Source organism: Cheilinus undulatus, linkage group 16 (genome assembly GCF_018320785.1).
Source record: "Cheilinus undulatus linkage group 16, ASM1832078v1, whole genome shotgun sequence".
NCBI classification, from domain to species: Eukaryota; Metazoa; Chordata; class Actinopteri; order Labriformes; family Labridae; genus Cheilinus; species Cheilinus undulatus.
The window spans coordinates 24,991,488-25,009,132 of NC_054880.1; the positions used below are offsets into that span (position 1 = coordinate 24,991,488).

The following is a 17,645-nucleotide window of genomic DNA, read 5'->3' on the forward strand; positions in this document are numbered from 1 at the left end:
AATGTAGAGGTTTTTTTTTACTTCACTAAGGTACTTTTAACAAGAGGTTATAAAATGTATATGAATATAAAAATGGTGTGATGAATTTTTATGAAATTCGTGGTTAAAGGATGATTTTCAAGGGTGACGTTAAAACAAAATGTGATGATAAAAAGATAGGACTTAAAAATGCAGGTAATAATAAAGTTTGAGCATTAAAAATACATGAAAATAAAACATGTATTTTAAAATGTTGAGTTGTAAAAATGTGTGCAAATGGACCTTCACTTTTCATGTTTACAATGTGTTATTTTTGTTAATTCTGCCTTAGGAAAAAAAAAGTGTGTGTGTGTGTGTGTGTGTGGGGGGGGGGGGGTCCTTTTATTGAGCAGCTCACCTCTGACCTTCACTGTCTGGATAGATTGAAACAACAATACGGGATAACTAGAGATGAGTATCGAAATCCGGTACTGACATGGTACCAGTACCAACATATCTGATGTCTATCGAACAGAATTACAACACAGATTTCGATACGTCATTCCAATACCCCGCCATCCCAAATGAAAGGCAAGAAAATGAATATGGAACAAACTTCAACAAACTTTTTCCTCTGGCACCGAATCAAAAGAATGGATTTAGCACCAGTATCAGAAAACCAAAACAATACCTATCCTTAAAGATCACAACTATCAAAAATCATTTAATTACAAGGCGGTCTTGTGTTGTTCCTGGATAAGCTAGTTCTAAGAGCTGGCTCCTTTTGTGAATGATGGCAGCTTACTCCTAATTGAGAGACAGTTTTTTAAATATATTTGTTGTTGTTGCTTTTAATGACATAAATACAAAAACTGCCTCTTATTACTGAGCTGACACAAATAATCCCAATCTTTAGACAGAGATGGATCCCATCTCTGAATGAGGCTGGACAGACACAAATAAAGCCATGCTTTTTGTTTATTAGCAGAATACAGCAGATCACATCAGCTATCAGGGCAGGTCTTTAATGTGCCTGTACGTGTTACATCTATACAACCAATCCAGTCCAGATGAAGACATCCCAGACCACCTTTGTATGCAGTCTGAGCTATCAGTTATCAAACTGTTCTCAGTACACATTAAAGTGCATTTATTCAAAGCACTGAAGATTACCACTTTGAATCTGATTACCCAGCATGGGTGTTAATGTGAGGTGTAAACAGGGTCGTGGACTGCTCTACATGTCTGTGACAGTGTAGGGTCTGCATATATATTCACTCCTTCATTTTTATAAAACATTTCCAGCAAAGATGGAACAGGACATCTGTGTAGAAATACTCCAGCCAAGATTCAGAAAGGTTTGGAAGATCTTTGTGAGAAAAACTAATCCAGGAGAAAGTCGGTATCCTTCCGTCCTGAACATAAGTATGTGTAAATCTCAGTATCCAGGGGAAAACATGGTTACTCTCTGTTTTTGTATCCTCGGCATCATTGGAATGGGCCCGACCCAAAGCTTTTATCCCACTGCGAGCTCTGCTGCTCTAACTGGTCCAGCAGTTTGTCCACCGAGTCCTCCTTGTTCTCCAGTTTCAGGTACCGCCTACCGCCACCTAGGTCTAACCGAGGCCAGCTCCGGTGCGTCTGCTCCTCTGTGGCGTCTATGACCTGCGGTGGGATGTTTACGCACACCTCTGACCCCGTGTCTCGCCTTGTTGCTCCACATACCTCGTCCACCTCCTCTCCCTGTGGTGTTTGGCGTCCTCCCATTGGACGCACACTACTGCGGTGGATGTACGGTTTAGTCCTGTAGCTCATGCTGTGACAGCGCCGCGGGTGGGCAGCTGGAATGTCAACATCCTCCGTCCCCAGTGTGGACATGGAACTCGCCGACAGGAGGTGGTTGTTGACCTTGACAAAGGCGGACAGCAGTGGGTGGAAGCTGGTACTGTCATTCTGCTTGGGTCCTCCCCGCGTGTTTAAATCTGTCTGACTGGAGTTACAGGAGTCAGAGTGGGAAGAGTGGAGCGACGGCGGGGCATCAGATTCCTGGTGGTGGAGGACAGCCTGCTGGTAGATGCCCTCCACGCCGTCCTCTGTCTCCGGCATCCGCGTCTGCAGGAGCGGCTCTGAGCTGGTCATCTGCTGCAGACATAGGATGTTGAGGTGAGCGGCAGGTAAGCTGCTCACCCACTGGTAATGTTTGGTCATCGAATTCACCGCTGCGATCTCTGTCAGGTCAGCTGATGGCACCGCCGCTGAAACTGAGCAGATCACGCTCCGCATCTGAGCGAGCAACATCTGAGTCTCTCTGTCACGGTTCTCATACAGCACAGTGTTAGCACAGATGAGGATGAAGAGCCCCACCCCCATTATGACAGGGCCCAGCAGCTTCATCCTCTCGCTGTGGATCAGGCTTGCCGTAGAGAGGAGACCCTTGGCTCCCATGCTCCAACGCGTACTCTGCGACTCAGAGAAACTGTCCCCATCTGCAGAACCCAAGAAGGACGACCTGGACAGGCGGTACGGCCAGTAGCCCGCCACTGCTAGAGCGGTCCCCACCACCACCACGATGACCCCCAGCACCAGGAAGGCCCCGGGCATGGAGCGGATACGGAGCTTTCCCCGGATCACACGGTCCTTCTTCTTCCTGCCTCGTAGCGTGAAGCGACGTTTCCGTTTGGAGGATGGTGAAGATGTCACACCCCGGGACTTCTGGGTCTTCATGATGCTGTCAGTCCAGATCTGAAGGTTTCAGCTGGTGAGAGGACTAAAGGGGAGGAAACACCAAGTGTTAGTATAGCTTTAACATGAAAATGTACATGCTACATTCAGTAATTCAGTCTATCAATACAAACGTTGTTTCAAATGTTGATAAAAGTTGTTTCAATGTTCCAGTTAAAAAACAAAACAAAAATCAGCAACACTGATTCACAAGCAGGCAGTGAAGATAGTAGGCAACCTAAAGATGTCCAAGTGTTACTGAGGGACTGAGAGTGTCAATGAGGGTCTAAAGATGTAAAGGGGAATTCAAAGGTGTTACTGAGGGTCCGTGGGTGTCACTGTAGGGGCTGACCCATGACGGAGACTAGTTTAGGAGTATCCGCAAAAGTATCTTATCGTATTGCCATTTCCTACACATGGAAGTGGCTTTTGAAAGCCTGAAATTGCTATGACGACAAATTACCGGATTGAATTTGTATGTTCTGCACCTCTACTATAGAGAACAGCATATGCAACATGTTACTTGATCCACTGCAGAGTGCAACCAGAAGGGCAGCCAGGAGAAAGTTTAAGTTGCAATTGCTTCATAATTTTCTTCTCTGTTTCTGTTGCATTTACGTATTAGCATTACAGCGCCACCTACATGGCTAGCATATAAACTACAGTGTTTTGAAAGGTGTCATGCTTACAAGGGCAATCCTTGAAATGATCCTAGGTTTACGACTATTGTTTTTGTCTTCATGTGGACTAAGGGTCTGCAGGTGTCACAGAGGGTCTCTTGATGTCACTAAGGGTCTGAGGGTTTCACGCAGGGTCTGATGTTGTAACTAAAGGTTCTGAAGGTGTCACTTAGGGTCTGAAGATGTCACTGATGGTCTGAGGGCATCAGTTACACTCTGAGGGTGTCACTGAGGGTCCATTGTTGTCACCGAGTGTCAATCTTAATGCTTATACCAAGACATTTTGGCAGCAGTTTTGGGAAGACCCTTTTCTATTCCAACATGACTGTGCCCCAGTGCACAAAGCAAGCACTATAAAGACATGGATTGATGAGTTTGGTGTGAAAAAACTTGACTGGCCCTCACAGAGTGCTGACCTCAACCCCATTGAGCACCTTTGGAATGAACTGGAGCAGAGATTGCGAGCCAGGCCTTCCTGTCCAACATCAGTGCCTCATAAATGCTCTACAGAATGAATGGACAAAAATTCCCACAGAAACACTGCTAAATCTTGTGGAAAGCTTTCTTAGAAAAGTGGAAGCTGTTATGGATGCAGTCAACTCTATGCAACTCTATATCTATATCTATCCATCTGTCTGTCTGTGTGTCTTAAATTCTGTGCGGTTTTGCAGAAAACATTGTGGTTTTTGGAAGCTGTTTACAAAAAATACTTATGTGGCCTTAGGTCTATATTGGTTAAGGAAAGGCTGCAGAAAGCAGATTCTCCTGCTTGTACTCTCCACATCAGGACCTTTCACATCAGCACTTACAATGTCAAGAGGAAAACTGAAGTTTAGCAGGAAAAAGAAGAAAAGAGTCAATGAACTTTCCCTTTAAGGATGCAATAAATGATTTCAGCAAATTAGATATTATGATGTATCAGTATATCCTATACATATTATTTTTGCAAAATCACTATATTTGAGTTGTTTTGGACCACTTACAAACTGTATAATGTCTTATGGCATCATATTATGATATTTCCTGCAAAAATTAAAATTTTCTGATGTTTTCCCGTATTTAACAGAAGTGGAAAAGGGTTGTTTTTTTCATTCATGAGATAACCTGGAAGCTTTTTTGGTATTAACCTTTAACTAGATGAATAATTAGTAGAGATCTGTGTACTACAATAGAAGAATCCTGCATTAATAATGGCATGTTTTTGTTGGATAGTTAATCCCAGTTTGTGCCTTTAAAGAAAGGACAGAGGCTCTCCTATCTCACATCGAGTTTCTAATTAAAAACAGGAGATAAAACGGGTTTGGAGGCTCTTGAAGAGTTTAAAATAACCTTTAACTGCCTCTGCTGCGCCCTGAGAGGACCTCTTTGAACAAAACAAAAGCTACAGATCTCCATGATCTACATCCAGCTCTCTTCATTTGATGAGAGGAGGATAATGGGCTTCTCTTCTCCGGGGCAGGAGCCGGGTATTAACTTCACTGATGGAGAGGGAACACACCAAAGGACAGACATAAGCTCCACTTCTTTTAGTTATATGAGAGGGTGACAGAGTATAGGACTATATTCTGCGTACGGCTCCCTTTTTTGCAAGGTTTTGTGTTTGTATTTACTTACATTGTTTGGTTGACGAAGGAAATATATCTATATATAAATGAATATGTATGTTTTTAGTGCTGCAAGTCTGCTGTAGGTAAAAACTGAGTTCTTTCCTGCTGAAATGGATCTGATCTGTCATGATGACAGAGCGTAACTCTTCGCATGGACGCCTGGACTCCAGACGTATTTAGCGCTGCTTTAACTCACTCCGTCCCCCATTAGTCTGCTAGTTTAGCATGTAGACTCCTTTTTCAGCGTTAATCACCCTGAATGTGCTCCAAAGCTCCGTGTCTGGGGGGAGCTTGTAAATCCAACGAGGTACAAACAAAAGTGGTGAAACACTCACACATGTGCCGCTCTAACAGAGCTCTCACTCGCTTGTAAACAAAGATGAGATGGAAAAAGTGCTTCAAACACTCAGGGTGTAACCACTGAGAGCTGTAAGAATGACGGTTAAAGGCTTTTTAAAGCATGTTTAATGTTTGATGGTCACATGAAGTCATTCCTCTCTCTGACTTATGTAAAGGTTTACGTACGCCACATTAAGGATACCGCAGCTCTTCAGCTACAGCCCTGCTTCTTTGGGTTACATAAAATATTCTAAAACTTTTCTCCTCTCAACTCTGTAAAATAATCCCACCATCATCTTAAACAAAATGCTTCAGATATCATATTATCAAGCATTACTGAATACAAACTACAGCATGGTTAGAAGTAACACCTTAGTAAAGGCTATAGGCCTGATTTAGGGCCAGATTTGCCTCCTCTGAGTCAAGCCTCCCCATTCTTGAATCCTAAACTGCAAACATGTTTGCTATTTATGATCTGAGGCCAGACTGCCTCTGAGAGAATGTCCTTGACAGCCCATGAGACTGTGCAGATACCATCACCAGCATGACACTGCATACTTTTACAGCTCACAAACATGACAGTGAAAATAAACACAGGTGTGCCCTGAGTTGAAAACTGAAAAAGAAGGGCAGCTTGTTGAGTCATGACAATAACATAAGGTTTCATGAAGATCACAGTAAGGGCAACAGCCAGCCGATGACCTTGATTTTCCTCCTCATGTCTCATGAGATCTCATGTCTGTGTGGAGCAGGTGTCTTTGTTGACTGATGCTGTGAGGACCAGGTTTTCAAATAAATAAAATAAACATTTTTGTCTTACTAGTATATTATTGTTTGAATATTTTTATTTTCTTACAAAAAAAAACATATTGTTGTAGTTCAGCCCAAAGGCGCAGCTAGGGGGAGAGAGAGAGACAGCGTGCAGTGATGGGTGATCAAATGAGAGAAATTGTTGGTGTCCTGATGCTAAAACACACCATCACCTCTGCACAAATATGAAGGAAGATTAAGGATTTAGTTTGACTGATGCATAAGTGTAGGTCCCTACTGAAAGCATAATCTGATGGAGCATTGTGCTCCGTCCTCCCTCCCAGCCTCTCTCCTCTCAGATGTTTAATTCATCATCTGCAAAAACAATTTATTTCTTCCGTCTAGCATCTTTTAAAGATGTATGTGTTAATGTTAGTGTCTGTTACAGACTGATAGAGAGCAGAGGAGAGAGACAGAGATGTCTACTAGTCCATAAAAGTTCTCCTTTAACCCTTTGAGTCTGCACTTTTCGTCTTCAAAATGTTGTAAAACATCAACCCTCTGGTGCACAGTCAAGCTCCAAGAATATGTCTGCTGCAGCAATGGCATTTTTTTAAAGTTATGGGACTACAAAGACAAAACAAAAAACTAATTGGAAATTAAAACCCAAAGATTTGTATGTCTTAAACACAGTAAACATTGATGACTAAGGGAGTTTTTTTTTTTTCACAAACTCCAATCTCTTTGGTACTAAAGAATAAAAAAATAATCATTTTGTGACAAAAAAAGTCCCTAGAATATTCATATTTTTACTCGAAAGTTCTAGTGCTTTTGAGTCATTTTAACTGCAGTGACTATGCGGGACAAATTACAGTCTCTCTGTGTGTCCTTCTCTCTATTACGAGTCATTCAGGCTCTCTTCTCCAGGTTCTGTGTTTGCATATGCACTGTTCAGCAAAGCATGACATGTTAACAGAACAGCCTGCCATTGGTTGACACAGCCCAGTCACAATGCATTCTGGGATACAAACACACAATATGACGGGAGCTAACTGGCTAACTGCGGGAACGATCAAAAAATGGATTAGAAAAGGATAAAAAGACACCCAATATCAGAGTTACTGGAGTGGATTTCATCTTTAAAGACCCCAGAAGGTCAAGGAAGTTTTAGGTTCACTAAAAAATATTCTGTAAGAGTGATGAATATGTGGATAGCGTCATTAGGAATCTTAATCAAGTAAGCCTACAATTTACTTTATTCAACTTTGAATAACACGTGTCTCATATACAGATGCATCTTGAAAATAAGAATATCATAAAAAAGTTCAATATTTTTTGTCACTCATGTCAAAAAGTGAACCCATATATTATATAGACTCATTACACATAGAGTGAAATATTTCAAGCCTTTATTTCTTAAAATGTTGATCATTATAGCTTACAGATAATGAAAGACCAAAATTCAGTGTCTCAGAAAATTAGAATATTACATTAGATCAATTTTAAAAAAGGATATTTTAAACAGAAATGTCAGGCTTCTGAAAAGTATCTTCATTTCTATGCACTCAATACGTGGTCAGGCTTCCTTTTGCATGATTTACTGCATCAATACGGTGTGGCGTGGAGGCGATCAGCCTGTGGCACTGCTTAGGTGTAATGGAAGCCAAGGTTGCTTTGATAGCAGCCTTCAGGTCATCTGCATTGCTGGGTATGGTGTCTCTCATCTTCATCTTGATTATACCCCATAGATTCTCTATGGGGTTCAGGTCAGGCCAGTTTGCTGGCCAATCAAGCACAGTAACACCATGGTCATTGAACCAGCTTTTGATACCTTTGGCAGTGTGGGCAGGTGCCAAGTCCTGCTGGAAAATGAAATCAGCATCTCCATAAAGCTTGTTAGCAGAAGGAAGCATGAAGTGCTCTAAAATGTCCTGGTAGATGGCTGTGTTGACTGTGGACTTCAGAAAACACAGTGGACCAACACCAGCAGATGCCATGGCAGCCCAAATCATCACTGACTGTGGAAACTTCACACTGGACTTCAAGCAACATGGATTCTGTGCCTCTCCACTCTTCCTCCAGACTCTGGGACCTTGATTTCCAAATGGCATGCAAAATGTGCTTTCATCTGAAAACAGGACTTTGGACCACTGAGCAACAGCCCAGTTCTTTTTCTCCACAGCCCAGGTAAGACGCTTCTGACGTTGTCGCTGGTTCAGGAGTGGCTTGACACGAGGAATGCCACATTTTCAGCCCATGTCTAGGATTGGTCTGTGCGTAGTGGCTCTTGATGCGCTGACTCCAGCCTCAGTCCACTCCTTGTGAAGCTCCCCCAAATTCTTAAATGGATTTTGCTTGACAATCCTCTCAAGGCTGCGGTTATCCCCTGTACACCTTTTCCTACAACACGTTTTCCTTCCACTCAACTTTCTATGAATATGCTTAGATACAGCACTCTGTGAACAACCAGCTTCTTTAGCAATGGCCTTTTGTCCAAAGACATGCCCTTTCACTGACGACTCTAAATTGCCCATAGCTGTGAGCATAGCAGTTTGTCTGTCTCTGTATGTCTGCCCAGTCCAGGGTGTAACCCTGCCTACCTGCCCAATGCTGGGACCAACTCCTGCCCTGCAACCCCATACAGGATTTTTATTGATCCCCCGTCCGAAAAAATGTGGTTATTACAACAGATCACAGTAAAGTGTCAGCAATATGAAGTAAAAGTGAAAAATAATACTCTAATACAGTAATCAAATCCAAGAAGACACAGGTAGCGATGATATTATCTAAATACTGTTATCTTGTTTCTTCATTTGTGGAAAGACTGAGACCAGATTAAAAAACAGTGTTTGTCATATTAAGGTGATAAAGTGACTATACTGGCAGGTAAATACTGAACATGTGAAAATAATAATGATGATCATATGAATTGAAATTAAAGTATAAAGCAGTAAATAATGGATGGATGCATATTTGTGTGTAATCTGTTCTTGGAGACTTCAGGAAGAGTATTTGCAGCCATGCACCAAAGCTAACAATGATCCAAATAAACAATAAACAAGTGTTTATCCTGTCTGAAATATCTGACTTTGCTAATGTGTAGTTTGTGGACCACGAGGGTTCACAATCAGACATTGCTAGTCATTTGCTTAATATTTAATAATTATCAAAATTTATCATCAAATATTAGTAAAATATTGCCTTCAGTGTTCACAGATTTAATGGCACATATAATTGTTTGTTTTTTTCTTATGAAAATCAGAGCCCTTAGTGGTTTCCCATCTGCAGTAAATCTTCTCCTCAGTAACAGTTGTGCAGAGACGCTGCATTATTCACACAGCAGTGTGTCAGAGATATGCTCCCTTTCCTTTTGGCTTCGACTGCAGCAACACAAACATGTTGAGTGGAGAGATTCATGGCAGACCGCCTGCATCCAGACAAGAGTTAACCGATCACCACTGCAGGCTGCAGGAGACAGCAGCCGACTGCACGACTCTTTGGATTATAAAGACAACTCTTCTTTAATTGAGTTTAATCTGCACGAATCAAGACGTGAATGTAGTGTCAGTGTTAGAGACCCTTCATCATCATCATCCTCCTCCTCATACTGCTCTCCTCCTGCTCGCTGCCAGCAGATGAAGCAGCTGGTCTGCGGTAGGGATGGGCAATACAACAAGTTTTTAAGATGAGCATTAAATGTTTTGTTTTTAATTAGTTAAAATTTGCAAATACAGCCCTGCACACCATCTAAATTGCATAAATACTGTACGTTGGCAACATGTGGTGAAGTGGACAGAGCTTTTAAGAAGTGATGGTCCATCATCAGTCATTGAAATAATGAAGATTGTTTCATTTTAGTCTCACGTCAAGGGCCAGGGCACTGATCTGAGTACACACCCCACAGTCCAGTTCATTTGATCAGTGTGAACACTGTGCCCAAGACAAAGCCACTTAAAAAGATGCTCTTGGGCACAATTCATGTGAACTCCAGCAAGGTACATGGGACGTGCTTGAGTATGAGGTATACAGTGAAGAGAGCTGTAAAGTCAATTTTAAATGTTTCCTGTCCCTCAAAAACCATTATAGCCATGCAGCATGGACACCTTTCATCCTCTGAGCTGCACGGTAGAGATAGAAGTAGGATTAGGGTTGTTGCTGGTGCCTCAGAAATAATAATCAGCCATATAGCAGCAGGGTGGACTCTACTGTATGGCTGCACTGAGCTTCTTCTTTCTTCTTCTTGGTGGATTTGCAAACCAACTACATTCATACCTGTACCTACAGTACCAGACTGTGTACATGTGGTCCAAGTGATCAAAGAACAATGTTACTAATGTTAGAGAAGACCAGCGAGGGACAGGGACCAGCTTTTGGAAGAGTCCTGGTTGTGCCAAACTTCTTTCATATGAGAATTATGGAGGCCACTGTGCTTTGGGAATCAGTGCAGAATTTTTTTTGTAGCCCTTCACAGATCTGTGCCTTGCAACAATCCTGTCTTTGAGCTCTGCAGGCTGTTCCTTTGACCTCATGGCTTGGATTTTTCTCTGATATGCATTGTCAGCTGTGAGGTGTGTTTACCACAGGTGGACTCAAACATAAAGATACATCTCAGGAAAGATCAAGAGAAATGGGAGAACCCTGAGCTAAATGTACCGTGTTTTTGCAAAGGGGCTGAATACACATGTCAATGTGATATTTAAGGGTTTTTTTAAATTGATTTGAAAACATTTCTAAAATTCAGTTTTCACTTTTTCTTGATGGAGTACTGAGTTTATATTACAGAGAATAAAAAATGAATATAAAAAACTGTAGCATCAGGCTGCAACATGACCACATTTTTAAAAGTGAAGGGGGTCTGAATACTCTGAATTCACTGTATATGCTACAGGGTTGTTCCTAAAACATCAAGGTATTAAACCTGTAGATACTGACAGTTTTATGGGAGGTTTGACAAGGCCACATAAAATAATTCATGATATTTCTGCTTGCAAAGGAATTTTATGTGAGAACTTCCAGTCAAGTCTAACTGTGAATCTACATCAGATGCATAACTGCTAAAAACTAAAATTAGAAAACATGACCGGTTATATCTTGCCCCCAGCTTTATCTATGAAAAGGTGGGTAATGAAGAGAACAATGCTCCTTTGGCAACATCCCACCTGTGTGAGAAAGGGTTGTGTGTGGATACTGATAAATATTTACACGTTGGTGAGTATGGTGGTGGACTGGGGGGCTTAATACTGGCTCTTAGATAATAAAAAAATACAATGACCTTGACTTGCTCTTTTGATAAAGTCATTTGATGCTATACAAAGAACTAACTATATATATATATATATAGAGAGAGAGAGAGAGAGAGAGAGAGAGGGTTTTTTTTTATCATATGTATATGCATACAAGAAGTCAGGCTCAGTACTTACAAGAAAAAAAAAATAAAATTTACAAATTCATAGTCACTAAAAAGACACTAGAAACTAAAAAATGTCAAGTTTTTCAAATCCCAATTTTACAAACACGTAAAGTCAAGAATCAAGAAGAAAACAAGTTGAAGTTGTTGGATTCTTGACTTTATAGTCTCCAAAATTCAACATTCTGGTTCACTCAATTCTATTTTTTTCCCGTTAATTAACGTCTATTTAAACGTAAGAATCCAGAGTTTATTTTGAAAATGACTCTTTTATTATTTTTTTCTAAAGCGGCTGAGCTTCCTATATAATATCAAGATATGTATCATGTAGATCAACCAAGAAAGATTACAAAAACAATCTAAAATTCCAGACATTCTTACATAAAATCATTGTGAAAAAAGGTTGTTTTACGGCTGCTGTGCTCTTTTACGTTGTTTTTATGTAATGGGAGGGGTCAAGTGAGTCCATGTAACAATGCTGAAACATCAGGATAGCTGGGGTCCTAAAATTTGTCGCTGTTTTTTCAGGGATCCTGGGCAGAAAATGACGATGTAGACGAAGCACTGTGATGCATTCATACATTCTGCTGATGGGTACAGCTGATATAGACTGGCTGCAGATTCTTATAGATATTTCCATTTCTTCCAGCACAGATAATTAACTTAGTAAGCTTTGATCTGCTTGTATTAAACCAATAATATCATGCATCCTTCATTAATTAATATGTTTTTGTAATTAACAAATAGTCTTGCCTTGTAATTTGGCGTTATATAAAAAGACTAATTGACTGAATATGAAGCCTATCATGTTGCTGATGTGTCCTCATATAACCTTAACCTTAGCCTTGCATGCATCGCCATTCTGCTATAAATCAACATATGCATGGAGTAGATGAAGCATCATAGATTCTCCTAAAGTCTATCAGCTGTAAACATCTGCAGAAATATTCACATCTGCTGAGATCATTTGTTTGCAGATGCAGTGGCATATAAGGTCGTGATGTCAGGCTTTTATGATGGGACCTTGGGCTTACAAGTTGAAAAGTGCATGCACATTATTATTTACGTTTCAGATTGCCTCATATAAATTTGTCACCAGCACCAAGACAGTTTGGCATGTTTGAGGGTTTATATGCTAGGTGTCATTAATTGCCAAGGAAAGCGTCTTGAAAAGAACATCAGGGGCCCACGTTTCTGGGCCAAGGGCCCCAGTCCAGCCATCATGTCTGCATGGACTATTGTTACACTTCTGTGCTGATAATACACCTCTGCATGCAACAAACCATGATCTTGACCTGCACTCATGAAGTGAGTCAGCCTCACACACAGATCGATTGAGTGACTGATTGATTGGTGCATTTTTTTGAATGTGAAGCCCATCATGTCTGATAAATGAAGTCTGGGCATCACCTTTCAGCTAAATAAAATGGAGATATGATGTTTTGGTGAGAGTTTCCCAGCCCTAGCTGCAGCCACTTCATCACTGGGAAGCCACAAGTTGTGTTTCATGATGTGATGCATGTTGTGATTACCTGACAGCCCGGTGAGAGGGGCGGGGTTAAAGCATATAAACAATAAATCCAATTCTCTGTCATGAAAATGCATCATAATAAGCCGACAGTGTTTTTAGGATAATTCCGTGATAACGTCTCCATTCAAGGTTATTAGAGACTGCTGCATTCAACAGGGATGAAACATTTACCTTAGTGGTGGAAATCCGTGCCAAGCCGTGCCGGGATATCTCCCCTGGAGCAGAGAGTGCTGTGTGGAGGATCCAGACAGACAGCACCGAGTCTGACAGACCGAGCTGCTGCATTCCTCTACGGCAGCGCAGCAGCAGCTCACCGTGCGCAGCCGAGACTACCGAGAAGCAGCAGCGGGAGAACGGGTTAAATCACCTCATCCAGCTGCAGAACTGACCCAGACCAGAGAGACAGACCCGAACCATGGACCAAGAAAGAGCGACAGAGAGCTGGACCCGAACCATAGACTGAGGGAGAGCGGAAGAGACCTGGACCTTTCAGCAGGGAGAGCGGATCCTCCAGGTCTAATCTCCGGTAAACTTGTAATTCCTCGTCTCCTGTTGCTCCTTGTTCTCACTTTGAGGACGCAGCTCATCCAAAATATTCAGGATGAAGAGTCTCCATCACCATCCAGCTGTCAGAAACTCCTCTGGCTCTCCTCTGCTCCTCTCACTGACACCTCCTCTCCTCTCCTCTCTCCTCGTGCGGAGCAGCAGAGTCCAGCCCCGCCGCTGCGCTCCGTCAGTCTGCGGCCTCTCTCACGGACCAGCACGGTCAAATAATGAGCAAACAACACCCCCAACCCGACCCTCCACCCTCTTAACAGCCGGGGTGATTCAGAATGACAGTAGGGGAGACTGGGGACCAGAGTAACCCCTGACAGAATCACCCAGAGTGAAAAAATCACAGACAAGAAGTGGATGTTGCTTCTTGGTTTCTAAAGTGATGTCAATGCAGAAATGTTTTAGCTGCATTATTCTTACTGTCCACCAGGGGGCCGGCTGCAAATGCAGTCCAGCTGTATAGAAGTCAACAAGAAAAGTTTTCTGTTGATTTTCCAGGAAATTTTATGACTAGCCACGCCTATATACTGCAAAATATCACCTATTTTAGTATCATTTTTCATCATATATAGTGGTAAGACAGTTCGAGACACAGATATAACTGCTCAAAGAAGACAAATGAAAAACTAGGGCTGCAAGCAGCGCAATTCTGGGCCCTCCCAGCCCAACTGGGTGTGAGCAACCATGCTGTCTGCTGCAGCAGAGCACAGAAAGTATGTCAAACCTCCTAGGACTGTTATGGTGTATGAGCAAAAACATGCAATACTCATGAAGTGTGGTAGACCCATACATGCAAATCAAAGTTTTGTATAACAGTTACAGTTACTTCTTGTAAAACAGCATTATAACTAATTGCTTGCGCAAAAAAAAAAAGACCTGTTGTGTTACTTCCTTTCGCCAGTAGGGATGCTACCTCAAAACGATGAAATTAATCTTTGAATATGTAGATTGGAAGACCTTGATCCTACATGTGAAATTTGAAGGCCGTCAGATGATTGGTATGAGAGTTGCACATATACTTCCTGTCGAATTGACAAGATATTGAAATGCTTACCATCGCCAGTCAGTGAGCCACTGTGTGTTGTGTTTAATTATTGATGCCTTTCTTTCAAATCAGAGCTGAATAGGTTAAGCACAATAAGAGGAATGTAGATATGACCCATTTGTGTCACTTCCTGTTGCCACTAGGGGACACTGTAAGGAGGTGTTTGCATGTGGGTGTATTTAGCGTGACACTGTTGCAAGAAAGACCATAAGATCACAGAATATTGTTTTCTATAATTATAGTACGTTAAAGTTATTTGGCTCCAACAAAAATGCCTTATTTTGAAATTGAGATGAACCTCATGGTCTTCCTGTCTAGATTTGGGCATGGGTCCAAGAGGCTTTTTGATAGATCTTGTGATGGTCCATATGCAGACCAAAATTCATAAGCACAGGTGGATAACCATACAGAATGGCCTCTGTATAATACGCCACAGTACCATTGTTGTACAGTTGTATAGTGATAATGTGGGGTTGTACAAATTCTCAAGGCACACTAGTGGGCCTCGCCACACCGTATGAGAACCACTGGCATAGGGTGACCATATTTTTAACCCTCCAAATAGGGACAATTTCAGTGTGTCCCAAATCACGTGTACTAAATACTACATATTTTGAGTAGCCTACAAAAGAGCACATACTGTGTTCTAACCGAGAAGTATTCTCAAATGCAGTATACTATTTCCACACTCAAAAACATCCAAGAATTCAGCGTGGACAGATGGACACCGATGGACCCTCAGTGCCATACTGGTGAAGTAGTGGACGTTGTATTGTTGTCATGCTAGCTAACGTTAGCATCCACCAGCTAGCTAGCATGTTATTAGTAACAGCAGCAAATTTCAATCAAGAAAAAGGCATTTAAGGCAAAATAAGTTTGTTTAGTTGAAGCCAATAATGATAGAATAATTAATAAATGATGTGAATTCAGTGATGAGTGATAATAGCCATTAAATTTTGATCATAATCACCTAACGTGTGTTAGGTGCCTGCAGTTTAAAAGACGTAGCCTACACTATAAAAAAAAAGTTTTTTGTATGTCGTAAATAATATCCAATCAAATAATTTAAATTATACTCACAGAAACTAAATTAGCATGATAGCTTTTATACCTGTTTTTAACAGCAACTGTTAGAACACAAAAAAAATTGTAAATTCTACCCAAAAACATTGGGTATATACTGCAAGAATTAAACGCTTCATTGCTTGGTCTTGTACTGAGGCTCTCTGGATTAACTGGTGTGACAGAGATTTTTAACAACTAAACTAAAATTGGCTTTAATATAGGAGGTGTCATATTTTAAAATTATCATAGACATTTCAAAACAAAAATTCTACATTTTGCAGCTGCAGTTTGATCCTCTACTGAACAATAAAAACTATACTATGGATGTTTACATATTTCAGAGGCATTCAATTGAAGGGCTTTTAGGGGAAATTTGCTTTGAATTTTTAAATGGAACTTAAATGGACTTTGAATGTTTCCATAATTTTATTGAAATTTTGGGGAAATTATTTTTAAGTTTTGAGCGAATTTGTTTGAAATTTGGGGAATTCCCTTGGGAAGTTTTGAGGAATGTACATGGAATTTTGGGGGAAAATGTTTTAAGTCCTGTAAAGTGAAATACAAACTTTGTGTCTTAACACACTAGATATGTTGGAATAAGGTTATGTAGACATTTGAAAACACTGATATATATACAGTGCTCAACAAATTTATTAGACCAGCTGTCTCAGAGACCATCCAGCATCATGAAGTGCTTTAATGTGGAATCTTCATTTTCAGTGAGCTCTCCACGTTTTACCATTTTGAACAGGAATGAGGAATTTCAAACTGAATTCACCTTTTTAAACCCAAATTTGAGCTGGCTCACAGGGCTTCTCTGAGCAGTCAGAAATGAATCAAGCATAACATTCAACCACTAAAACTCATTTTTCTGTTCAGGAATGCAAGTAAATAACTATAATTTGACATATTAATTAAGAAATAAAAATGTACATTACTATTTTTTTTTTGTAAATCAGTCCATTTTAAAATTCATGGATAACAATAATTATTATATTTTAGCAATAAAAATATCATTTAGGTTAAAGAGCTTCTACATATTGGTGTATTAACCATTGCAGAAACATTAAAAAATGATTTTGGTTTTACCAATTTTTACCAATGCTGTTAATTTAGGGCAGCTGTGGCATAATCCTTACTTTAGATGGTGGTCTAATAAATTTGTTAAGCACTGTATGTGTGACTGATTTTTTTATTCAGACCATTAGAAAGTTGTTCACCTCATTCCTTGATTTTTTTAATGTCAGCAGGACAAATTTTGAGCCCATGATGTGGGGAATTACCCCCCGGAGAACCACTGCACTGGAAAGGCCTCATACGGAGCTCCTCTTCTTCCCTGCTGTCTAGCTGACACTTAGCTACTGTCTGTCCTCCGTCCAGCTGTGTAGTTGCCTGTCCCAAAGTCCATAGCATCATATTTATGTTTAAAAAAAACTCATTGTTCTTACTTAAAAAGTTTACACATTTTTCAAACTCTTAATCTCTGTTCTGGTTGCTGCATTGGTTTGAAACTGCTGGCTACACCAATCAACACTGCCCCATGATTATTGGTGGAATAAGTTTGGTCCGTATCCGTAAGCTTTGAGAGAACGTACAGAAATATGGAAAAATTAATGCAAAGTACAGACAGATAGCTCAATTTTTATCCATGGAGAGGGATCCAGGAGTACAACAGGCACTCCCTAGATGTGATTTATTGATATTAATGTACTAGTTTTAGATCAGTAGATTTGGTACTACTAGGTCAGAAAATAAAAACATGGCTATGACAGTTTCTCTTCAGAATGGGCTATGTTTTGGCATCCCCTCCATGTGGCTGGGCTCCTGAAAGCTCTCTCCTTTTTGCTCCTTTATAAAACGCCATCCACTTACTCTTATTTTTCTCTCTCCCATCCTTGTCATCTTTTTCTAGTGTTTTTTCAGATTCTGGATAAAGCGGATGAGTTGGAGCAGAAGGAAACAGATGTGGTTTTTTGTCTCCATCTAG

General features: G+C 40.7%; 1 protein-coding gene across 2 annotated transcripts; it reads right to left on the reverse strand.

Annotated features, from left to right (window-relative positions):
• Positions 1-361: 361 nt before the first annotated feature.
• Positions 362-13,808, reverse strand: tmem200b (transmembrane protein 200B). 2 transcript variants are annotated; one of them, XM_041808239.1, is made up of 2 exons: positions 13,165-13,808; positions 362-2,725 (listed from the first exon to the last, which is right to left on the reverse strand). In XM_041808239.1, the coding sequence occupies exon 2, from the start codon at positions 2,680-2,682 to the stop codon at positions 1,447-1,449; it is 1,236 nt and encodes a 411-aa protein (XP_041664173.1). In that variant the 5' UTR covers positions 2,683-2,725; positions 13,165-13,808; the 3' UTR covers positions 362-1,446. The 2 variants fall into 2 exon arrangements, with proteins under 2 accessions (XP_041664173.1, XP_041664174.1); XM_041808240.1 differs by lacking the exon at positions 13,165-13,808 and adding an exon at positions 3,143-3,215.
• Positions 13,809-17,645: the final 3,837 nt, after the last annotated feature.